Source organism: Procambarus clarkii, chromosome 27, assembly GCF_040958095.1.
Source record: "Procambarus clarkii isolate CNS0578487 chromosome 27, FALCON_Pclarkii_2.0, whole genome shotgun sequence".
NCBI classification, from domain to species: Eukaryota; Metazoa; Arthropoda; class Malacostraca; order Decapoda; family Cambaridae; genus Procambarus; species Procambarus clarkii.
The window spans coordinates 44,276,448-44,288,527 of NC_091176.1; the positions used below are offsets into that span (position 1 = coordinate 44,276,448).

Consider the following 12,080-nt stretch of genomic DNA (forward strand, 5'->3'; position numbering starts at 1 on the left):
CAGGGCAGAACGAAGTTCAGAGAGAGAGAGGGGATCGTTATAGGGGAATCGAAGACGAGTGCAGAAATCTAAAGGACGAGACTCAAGGACAGGTTTACGAAGAAGGAAAGATTGGGGAAGATGAAGACCAGAGCTAACAGAAGAAAAGTGGGAACCCAGTTTGGTAGCGACCTGCAACGGGTCCGCCACAAGAGTACCATGGAGGTGATGGACCAGTGAAACATTGGGAACGAACTTACCTGCTATCTTGAGGATACGCTTCCAGATCTGTGGCAGAGGAGTTTCGGACGTAATGGTGGAGACATAAGATGCCCAACATTCACGTTTAGTTGTACGGATGGCCCTACGGGCCACCGCACTTGCTTTCCGAAAGAAAAACATCGGCCGTCTGCCGACGGCGGTGCCTCTTCCAGGCTGCACCCTTACAGTGCACAGCCCGAGCACAGTCTGCATTCCACCAGGGAACGCACTTCCGTAAACCCCGAGAGGAAGCGCGAGGAATAGAGCGGAGGGCAGCGTCAAAGACAGTGTTATGAAAAAGGAGGAGAGCGTGAGGGAGAGGCAGAAGGGAGAGGTCAAAGAGAGCAGCACTAAGGGTAAATAGGTTCCAGTCTGCTTTAGCAAACTGCCACCTAGGAAAAGAGAGGGAAGGGCGAAAAGAGAAAAAGGAAACAAGGATGGGGAAATGGTCACTGCCATGGAGGTCATCAAGAACCTGCCACGTGAAATCTAAGTAAAGAGAAGAAGAGCAAAGAGAAAGATCAAGACAGGAAAGGGTGCGAGACCGAGAGTCCAAATTAGTGGGCTCACCAGAATTCAGGAGAGACAGGGAAGAAGAGAGGATAAACGGCTCAAGGAGGCGACCCCGGGTATTCGTCAGAACGTCACCCTAAAGAGAACGACGACAATTGAAATCACCTAGCAGGAGCACAGGCTCTGGCAAGGAGACTAGGAGGTGTTTCAGATCAGGAAGAGAAAGCGGGACACTCGGGGGGAGATAAATGGAACAAACAGTGTACCATTTCCCCACAAAGATACGAGCAGCAGAACAGTGGAGAGGCGAAGGAAAAAGTAAAGGGACAAAGGGAACATCAGAGTGAATCAAGAGAGCAGAAGAATTAGGAGCCGGGGGGGGGGGGAGAGAGAAAGGAATAGCCACGAAAACGACCAGGACGAGCACCAAGCATTGGCTCCTGGAGACAGACACAAAGGGGCGAAAACCGCGAAATCAGAAATTGGAGTTCGAGGAAATTAGCGTAATAACCTCGAACGTTCCATTGAAGAATAGACATCGACGAGAAGAGAAAAACCAACAACAGAGAACAAGGAAGAAACAAAGGTGAAAGAGAAACATAGCACGTTAAAGAATATCAGGGTCGGGATCAGGGTCAGCAAAGTCAGGGTTAGGGGGCATGGGTAAACTGAGCAAAGACGGAGGGAAGGAAACGGGAGAACAGATCAGAGGTGGGTGGTCGGGGTCCGGAGGAGGAGGAGGAGGAGGAAGAGGAGGAGACAACGGAGAGGAGCAGTCAAAGACAGCAGCAGGAAGAGGGAGAGTAGAAAGAGGGGAGCGCACCTCAGCAAAGGTGCGCTGAGGTAACCGAAAGGGAAGCTGGGGCAAAAGAAACATCCATAGCAGGAACAGGGGGCACAACCACTGAAATGGGAGGGGAAGGAGCAATAGAGCCAGTAGTAGGAGCCGAGGAAGAAAGCGAAGCCTTCTTACCCGCCGGGGAGGAGGAAGGAGAGGAGCCAGGCTTACGGTTCTGATTTAAAGAGACCGGTGTCCCAGCAACTACGTACCGGGCAACGGATTCCAGTGTCTCAACAGGAGAAGCTGAACGAGAGCACACACGACGGCCGTTAGGAGAGCGATGGACATCAGCCCGCACCGACAGGCGGCGGGGAGAGTCAATAGATGGAGGAGAAGGATGGGAAGGAGGATCGGAGGGAGACGAGGAAGAAGACACAGGAGATATGACAGACCGGGTAGAAAGAAGGGGAACCCCAGACAGAGGACCAGGAGGGGGGACCCCTCGAGACAGAACACAAAGGAACAGAGGAGGGGGCAGTGGGTGTATCAGGGTCCAAGGCCCGAAAGCAGTTGCGAGTCTGAGGAAGGAGGGAAGGACGTGGAGAGGAAGAGCGCAACACGCGAGCATAAGAGACATTAGCATAAGGCGGGAGCCGGCAAACCTGGCGCCTCGCCTCAGGAAAAGATAAACGCTCCCGGTGCTTCAGGTTAAGGACGGCTGCCTCAAGCTTGTAATGGATACAGGCACGGGAGAAGGTAGGATGGGCCTCACCGCAGTTGAGGCAGCGAACCTGTTGAGAAGTGCACTCCGACTTAGAGGGACTTACGCCCCCACACAAAGGACAGAGAGAGACAGTCCCAGAGCAGTGGAGGGCACCATGCCCAAACCTCCAGCACTTGTTACAAAGCCGAGGAGAAGGAATATACTCCTGGACAGAGCACCTGGCACCAGCAAGAATAACAGAGGGTGGAAGGGTCCTACCATCAAAGGTGATCTTCACAACCCGAAGGGGCTCACGGCGACGACCACGAGGGGGACGAGTAAACGAATCTACCTGGAGGACAGAATGGCCTTGGGCATCAAGGATATGCCGAATGTCATCGTGGCAGTCCTGTAGATTCCGAACACCGGTCACAACATGGGGCGAGAGGAGAATAGTGCCAACACTGGCATTCAACCGAGCGTTCTTTGAGACCCAAACAGGGATCTCGCAAAGGCAGGATAAGGCAGCCAAGTGGGAAGCTGCATCCTGAGAAGGAGCAGCAACACGTGTACCGAGACGAGTGGGGTTGAAGGTAACAGGCATCCACGGAATCAACGAGATGCCGATGGAGGGAGAAATCGTCAGGAGGCACAGAATCAAGAGGGAGGAGATCAAAGTATTTGGCCCATGAAGCGGGACCAAACAAGGCCTGATACACATCAGTACGGAAAGGAATCGAGCGAGTGCAGCCATGGCGCGGACAGCGTTGAGAACCCCCAGAGAGAGAGAGGGGTCAGAAGGCACAGTAGTCACAACGAGAGACTTAGCCGCACCTAAGTTCTTAGTTGGACAGAAAACTGTCCAACACAAAGCAAGCCTACCGGCCCCGGAAACCCCCATACAGAGAGGAACCAATACACAATGACAATAAGAAGAAAGAAAACAGAAAAATACAACACAAACAAATGGAAATTAACATCAGCAATTCATGATAATGGGAACAAAAACAGGCACGGCCACACAAGCATCCCGAAAGGCACGCAATCACTCAACAAACAAGTGCACCCCGGAACTCCCAGGTACCGGAAATATGAAGCACGCAGGAACCGGGAAAACAAACCCGGCCCACCCACACACACACACACACGCACGCACGCACGCATGCACGCACGCAGCCTCACCCCACACCCACGCACACAACCGAACACCACCCCACAAAACGTAGCAAACAAATTAATCACTTGAAAGGAGAATAAACCTCAATGGGAGGTGAATATTTCTCAGGGAACTCAAACACAGGATATTTCTGCTTATAGGCCTCCCATATCAAATACTACACGTCGGTAGGGGAACGATTCCCCTGCTTCAGGGGGGCTGCATAAACTCAGGAATCACTAAATCAGGCGGAAACGGCCGTTCCTGGAGCTGGGCGACAGAAGTCACATAACGAGGTAGGGGCTGGCGAACCACCTCCGCCGTGGAAGCAGAAGATACCAGAGAAGCCTCTGGTATCTTCTGCTTCATAGATAGGCCGTAGGCCGCCGAGACAGCCCCACCGCCGGTTGCACAGAAGAAAGCAAAGGGTGCTCAGACGGTAACACCACTCCTAAAAACCGCAGGAGATGCAGAAGAGACAGCCGGAGACGGGAGAGGCGGTAAAACCGCTGCCGATTAAACAGAGGCTAAGGTCGGGGGCACGGAACCCCCAGAGCAAGCAGCCTTTCTCAACACCATCACCAGGTCACCACGCTCACCATGAACCTCATCAAGGGGAACTAACCCCCCCCCCCACGAAGAACAGAAACAATCCGACACGGATGACGCACCCGAAGCATAGATCCACAGGCACCACACCAGAAGGAAAGTCCGAGTTACCACCGTCAGCCGCAGGCACGTGTACTTCACCACCGTAGAATGTGATGCAACCGGAACCACTCCGCCATCGCCAGAAGATCCAGAGTCGTCGAAATCTCCCACATCAGCCTAGGCAGAAGAAGAATGCCGGGAACGCTTGGGCTCTGGCCGCGCATCATCAGGTCTCAGCCTCACCTGTGTGAACCGACGCTCTTCACAGAACGGCAGCATCCTCAACCACATGGGGTACCAGGCCGAGCACAGTAGGAGGTCCCTGTATCCACCCCAGCACCCAGCACCCAGCACAGCCCAGACACATGACGAGGGCACAGGAACATGCGCAGCAGTTGGAGAAGACGAAGATGACGTACGATCCACCGGAAAACCCACGGGACCATCAGGGACACCAACGGGAGCAGGCTGAACATCCGAAGGCACCACAACCTCTGGAGGAGGGGTCACAACAGCAGGAGACACGTTGGGCGCCAAAGGGAGGCCCCAAGCAGCCAACTGGACGGCCACATCCCCACCCACCAAATCCTCCTCCACAGGGAGTGGCGGAAAATCCTCCTCACGGAATTGGTTTACGGGGGCGATGGCAGCCCCAGAACACCTGGCAGCCTGATGCCCCAGCAGGCCACACCGAAAACACGTCCGCGGTTGTCGGGAATGGTACACCCGAGCATAATATCCGAGGAGCCGGACGGAGGACGCAATGTCCGCCCTCAGGCGCATCCCCAGGGTCCAAATGTTCGTTCGCAAACCCTAGAACTTCCTCAAGGAAAGCTTGTTCAGCCTCACACTGTTGACAGCTCCAAACCACTCGAAGTAACGCCGCAGGAGGTCTTTGGGAAACTCCAAGGGAGCCCCATGAACACTCACGTACGTCAATGCACCACTTCGATCGGAAATCTCCACAGTGCCGGCACCACCCGGTAGGAGCAAGGATTGCCCCTCGAAGCGCTGGAGAAACGCACAGTACTCTGCATAACTAACAAATTTGACAATCACTCGATGAGTGGTAACCAGTTCAGTGCCATAAATCACATCCACGGGGACAGAGAGCATGTCACACATGACCAGTTCAACTTCAGGATACCCGACACGACCAGAAAATTCCAGGCCTACAGAGTGCACACACACAACAGGGGGAAGAGGTCCCCCCATCATGGAGAGTCACCGACAAACACCCAAGCACCACTCGATAGCAAATGCAGGGAGGGCAGAAACACTCACACCCCCTGGCGATCAAAGCGGCAAGCCACGACCAACCTCCAGAGAGGTCAGGTAACACTTCCTCACTCCAATCTCTATGACACATGGGTGTGCTGGGAAACAAGCCGTGAGCCTAGCCAAAGTGGACAACACCTACCACTACCCAAGTGGGTCCTTGACCCTGTATTTGTTAAAGAACATGAACGAGTAAAACAGCTGGGAGATACATTGTGACGATAATCTCTCTTGAGAGATTGAGCCTGCTCTTCCCTATATCATTTACGTCATTCTACAAGTACAAGATACTACATTAAAGATACGTCCACCAGTATCACAAAACGTTTTGCCCAGGAAGCAAAGCGTACCTTGCACCACCAGACACACTGGCTCTCCACCCGTCGTCAATGAGCAAACTACCCATTCTCCGCCTGCCTGCTCCTGATTGGCTGGTGTATCGCCGACAGCACCTGCACTCATGCCCTCTACCTGAGTCGATGTCTGGGCCAGCTCATGCCGTCCTCCTCAGAATATCTTTGTGCTCTTAGGAGTTGACATCTCTCTCTGGTAGACTAAGCCCTGGCTGTCGTGTACTAAGGGAGGTGGCAGCTCTAGCCAATATTCTCAGCACCTGATTATTATTATTGTCTTGTACATTATTTTGTTTTAGACTAAATTTCACATTTATTAATTATTCATGTTTTGTTTGTTGACTTGTTTTGAATTTTACGTAAGTCTAGGGATTGTCTTTGTTCATATCTTGTTTTCTAAAGCAATTAAAATTTCATTGTTTATGTTTTGCGTGTCTTCCCATTACCTTACCACAGACAAATATGCAAGCAGTCTCTTTTTTTTCTGTGTGACAAGGCATTGCCACCTGCCATTGGAGGACTGCCGAACATCAACACTCCAACACTTTACCGTCACAACATACAAAAGAACCAGAGCACAAGGTGACTTGCATGCATTTCTTGTCGCAAATAGAGAGGTGAGAGACATGAGCAACGTTATACATAATAAACATTGGGAAGAGTTCCTACAAAGTATAAATGAGCAAATAACACTTGTTGAAGTTTGGGAGAAGATACGAAAAATCTCTAGAAGCAGCCCAACCAAACCACTGCACCACAGCCCACTAGAACAAGCAAACATCCTCCTTGATCAATGAGCACTAACATCAAGCTGCAACTCACTCCCAATTAACATACAGCACAAAGTTAATGACACACGCCCCAACAGACAACGAACCATCAATCTTTCCTGTACAGCTATCGACGAGTCGGACCTTAATGATGTAACTGAATGGGAATTAAATCATGGACTAAAGATGGGCAAATCAACTGCTCCTGGAGAGGATGGTATTACTTACAGTCTACTGAGATTAGTCTCACACGTACCAGGTAATCCACTATTAGTGTTGTACAGAATGAGTTTACGTGAAGGAGTATTACCTGATGCTTAGGCAAAGAGTGTCATTGTTCCTATCCCCAAACCACACTCAGATAATTATAGACCCATATCTTTAACATCGTGTGTCTATAAAGTGCTTGAACGCATTGTCCTTAACCAACTCATGTATTGTATACAGGGGCACTTGTCACCCCAACTGTTTGGATTTATGCCTGGGCTCAGTACACAACACTGTTTTGCTGAATACTTCGCTCATATTGACGCTTCCCCTCAAGCAGTCTTCATCGACCTAGCAGCAGCTTTTGATACAGCAAACAGAGAATTCATACTAGAACAGCTTGCCGAGCTGGGAATACAAGGAAAATTACTTAAATGGATAAAGGGCTATTTGTCTAATCGAACAGCATATGTTTTGTTCAACCCGTTCTCGCACTTTCTTACAGTCAATATTGACTTATTAAATACGTGCATATGTGACATACTAAACATATTAGTTTACCTTGAAAAGCTTCATACAAAACACCGACCTTACCTAACCTTCTTAGTATGTTAAGATAAGCATCTTATTGCTTCGTAATTACAATTATTACTTAACCTATACCTATAATAGGTTAAGTAATAATTGTAATTGCGAAGCAATAAGATGCTTATCTTAACATACTAAGAAGGTTAGGTAAGGTCGGTGTTTTCTATGAATCTTTTCAAGGTAAACTAGTATGTTTAGTATGTCACATATGCACGTATTTAATAAGTCAATATTGATTATACGAAAGTGCCAGAACGGGTTGGTTTTGTTTAATGGTGTTAAAAGCACAGAGAGCAAACACTTTGAACTGGGAACTCCACAAGGAGGGGTCCTCAGCCCCGTGTTGTTTAACGTTCTGATGCACAAACGTAAAGTTCTTCCAACTAATAGTGAAGACACGTTCATTTGTTATGCTGATATATGTTTACTGCCTGCTTCCGAGCCTAGAATGCAAGTTCTGCTCGATGCTTTTGCTACTAGAGCTGAGGAATGTGGCCTCCTTACCTCTGTACAGAAAACTCGTGCCCTCATTCCGTGTGGTATTCCACCAGCCAATTATCATATAGATGGGCGAACACTTGAGAACTGCGAGTCTTACAGATACCTTGGTGTCCCCATTAACGACCCTGGGTACCTTTCTTCCCTCAAGAGGAGACTGTGGGAAAGATTAAAGCCCTTGCGGGTCCTTGTTGGTGTCAATCATGGAATTAACGTGAGACTTCCTAGAATGTTTTATGTATCATTTATACGCTCTGTGATTGACTACAATGCTCAACATCTCACACAGTATACAGACAAAGAGCTGAAATCTCCTGAAACCTTGAAAAATGAAGCTATGAGTCTCATCCTTGGGGCTTCAAAGTCCACAAAAATAGTTAATATGAGAGCAGAGTTAAAATTACCTACCATAAGTGAGAGAATTTTGTCTATTAGCACAGTTTTCGGCGTTAACGCATTGAGTAGATCTCGGCATCACATGAAATTTCAAGCTAAACTTTCTAATATGCTACACTCACCTGAGGTCTATAAAAGAAGAACGAAATCTGATACTGCATTTTGGTTCTACAAGATAGCGAACTCCATCAAAATATTAAATATGTACCCAACGCAATGATTAATCAACCAATTCCTCCATGGGATAACTGGGATCTATCAGTTGATTTTGTAAATGCGCCCAAGAAAGATAGTGTACACTCTACACTCTTAAAACAGTTAACACTGAAAAGCATCATTGAGAGTACTCAGGGTATGGGTAACGATGTGTATCAGTGCTATACCGACGGTTCTGTAGAAGAAGGTGGACGATGTACCGGATGCGCATGTAATATATTTGAACAATCTTCTCTCGTACATACAGCAATGAAGCACGTCAATGACTGGGCAAGTACAACTGAAACCGAACTTGCAGGCATATACCTTGCCACTGAATTTTTAAAGGACAAAGGCAGTGAACTTATATACTGTGACTCGCAGAGTGCACTCCAGGCATTGAACGCACATAGTAGTGACACCCAGAAAATAGTCAGTGATATTCGAATGAATGTTTTAGCTGCTAAAGAAAACAAATTTGAAATTAAACTCCTTTGGATACCATCACATGTTGGCATCTCAAGGCATGACACTGAGATGCGAGCCAATGTTAATAAATAATATTTAAAATAAAAATATTGAGCCAACCTTTATTATGATCCTGTTTTATTTTACTAAATGTAGAAATATATTTTATATATATTTTTACATTTTTATATATAACAGCAATCACACAAAACTACTTTTATGCAGCATTTAAGGTTGCCACAAGGTCTCAAAATTTTGTTTTGCCAACGTTTAGTGCAGTAAGTTGTAGAAACCCATTTACAACCACACACAATTACGATCTAATATGTACAAACAAACATTGTCACTGCTTTCAAACACTTTCCAGATACGTTGTGGCAACCTAAAACTGTTTCCTGGGTTGGAACTTTCACTGCAGATATAAAGTCAGAGAGTGCAATGCTCACTGCAACATTCCATGTTGTTTGGAATGCAAAGGAGTCTGCTCAGAAACAAGACTTCAACTAAATTGGGGCTACTTCAGCTTCCTAATGTTGTAGCAGTGGAATCTGCAAACAATGTTGATGCTATTGATGCTGTATTCTCTGATCCGTTTAATCCATAGGTGGTTATACTGATAGCAAAGTACATCTGCACATCAACCCAGATGTAATTCCAGTTGCCCAACCACATCGCTGACAGCCATATGGGTAGACAACTCGTGTGAAAGTCGATGCCGAACTGGATAGGCTAATGGAACTAGATATCATTGAACCAGTAACAGGCCCAACACCATGGGTAAGCCCAATTGTCACAAGCCCAAGCCAAAGAATCCAGATGCGATACGCATTTGTGTGGACATGAGTGTTCCCAACAAGGCAATAATGCGTGAACGTCATCCTACACCCACGATGTTATGATCTACCGCCTGAATGGTGCAACTGTATTCAGAGAGTTAGATTTAAACAAGGGTTAACATCAGCTTAAACTTCATGATGAGAGTTGCTTCTTCACAACGTTTACGACACATCGAGGTCTGCAAAGGTACAAGCGCCTGAGTTTTGGTAATAACGGTGCTGCTGAGGTATTCCAGTATATAATCAGCCGGGTATTGCAAGATATAAGTAATGCTGACAACATGTGATGACAATTGTTTATGGCCGTACCTAATCTGAACACGACAACGCTTTTCGTGCAACATTGCAACGCATACGAGAAAATCTGACGCAAGGCCGATCAGAGTGTGAGTTCAATCAACATAAAATTAAATTCATTGAACTTGTTTTTAGTGACAAAAGTATTGTCTCCAGATCCTAAGAAAGTTGCAGATATCAAGAATGCCGCACCACCTTCAACTTCCATTGAAATACATAGTTTTCTGGGAATGGCTCACTACTGTTCTCGCTTTACTCCAGATTTTGCTACCATTACGAAGCCTCTACGTGAGATCCTGAAGAAAAATGCATTATGGTACTGGAGTAATATCGAGCAAAATGCATTTGATGCTGTGAAAGATGCACTAGTAGAGAATGCGACTGCTGCATATTTTGACCCATCAATGTACACCGAGCTAACTATGGATGCTAGTCATGTTAGTTTAGGTGCTATTTAAACCCAACACAAACCGGGTTAACGAGAGTTCCGAGTAGTAATTACCTACGTCAGCCGTTCTTTCACAAATATTGAACAACGATACAGTCAAACAGAGAAGGAAGCTCTTGTATGGGGCTGTGAAAACTTCAATGTGTATCTGCTTGGTGCACCCTTCTTAGACAATAGTGAACAGTGATACGGTGAACAGTGAACGGTAGCAAAACAGGCATAATGGCTTTAAAGTGTAGGAAAATTGCCACGTGGAAAACTTAGAACGTATAATTCAGTGAATAGTGAGGCAACACACACACACACACCAGACTGTGTACAGGGGCCACGAGGCTTGTGTACACACTCGGTAGGCTGTGAAGGGTCGCTCCCCCCCCCCCCACCTTTACCACTGGTCAACAACCACTGCCTTACCACCACCACCACTGACCAGAAGCATTATGGTCAGAATGACTTTAGTAAAGATGTGCACAAAATGCAACAAGGAAGTAGATTACCACCAGAGCTTCGAGTGCCAACTATGCTCAGCAGCCATACACAGTATATGTGCAAACATGTCAAATAATGCCAGGAAAATTGGTCCCAGAGACCATTCGGTGTACTGGTTCTGTGAAATGAACAATATTACTGTCTTGAAGATGATCGTAATTTTTTTATAAAACTCCAGTAGAACACAGAGAATCACTTCTAACTGCCTGCACGGAAATCTCCAATGTTTTCAAACAAATTGTCAAGGACACCGCAGGCAAAACCAGAATTGAAGCTACATCTCAGCGTGCCGGGATCCGGATTGGCGTCGGAGCCGGATGCGACCTTGACGTCGGGACCGGATGCGATGTTGGCGTCGGGGCCGGATGCGACGTTGGCGTCGGGACCGGATGCGACGACGCCGGACGCGACGTTGGGGTCGGGCGCGGTATCGGCGCATAAACCGGGCGCGATATTTGCGCCAGGGTTTTTAAAACAAAACAAGGACCCAGAATCTGCCGATATTATAAATGGGGTATCGGTAAGCATAGGATATCAGGGAGAACAAATGGACACTGTAAATATGATCATCCCAGAAAGAGCAGGGTCCTTTTTAGTACTGGTAAATGTACCAAAAGCTGTGATCTCTTTCACCCAGAACTGTGCAAGAACTCTTTAAATAAGAAAGAATGTTTCAAGTTTTTCATATAAAACGTACAAAGCAAATAAGACCAACAAACCACCTCGATGAAAGCAGCCACAACACTATTTACCAGGATGATTTTTTAACAAGAGAAGGAAGAGAAGAATGGCTAAAAATGTCCAGACTCTACCTCCAACTCTCAAATGCTAGAGAGGACGCAAACACAGTGGCCTCTTTACCAGAGCCTCAGATATTAACACCAAGTAAAGCATCAGCACTTCCACAAACATAACATTTTTATTTGCCAACATTCAGGGTATAAAAAATACGCAAATGTAACAAAGTGCACTTCATAGATGGCCTCTTACACGAGGCAAATGCAGTGTTTGCAGCCCTAACGGAAACTCACACCAAGGACTACCATGATGGTGAAATATGGATTTCGGAGTACAGTCTTTTCAGATGTGACAGGAAACACCGGCTTCAGGGTGGGGTCAGCCTCTACATCAAAGACACACTCATCTGTATTGAGCTGCTAAACACCTCAAATGATATGGTGGAAGCGCTAATAATCAAAATAGATTTTAAATG

The 12,080-nt window shown here is 47.1% G+C and overlaps 1 protein-coding gene across 1 annotated transcript; it reads left to right on the forward strand.

The window, feature by feature from the left end:
• Positions 1-9,570: 9,570 nt before the first annotated feature.
• On the forward strand, positions 9,571-10,388 carry LOC138369258 (uncharacterized). The gene is made up of 2 exons (XM_069332196.1): positions 9,571-9,664; positions 10,087-10,388. Exons 1-2 carry the CDS (start codon positions 9,571-9,573, stop codon positions 10,386-10,388), a joined length of 396 nt encoding a protein of 131 aa, XP_069188297.1.
• Positions 10,389-12,080: the final 1,692 nt, after the last annotated feature.

Bases quoted from the DNA above. Each gene is read 5' to 3' on its own strand.
- LOC138369258 (XM_069332196.1), top strand. From the start codon at position 9,571: ATGGGTAAGCCCAATTGTCACAAGCCCAAGCCAAAGAATCCAGATGCG. The intron at 9,665-10,086 runs GTGAACGTCATC...TATTGTCTCCAG, and splicing joins TCCCAACAAGGCAATAATGC to ATCCTAAGAAAGTTGCAGAT.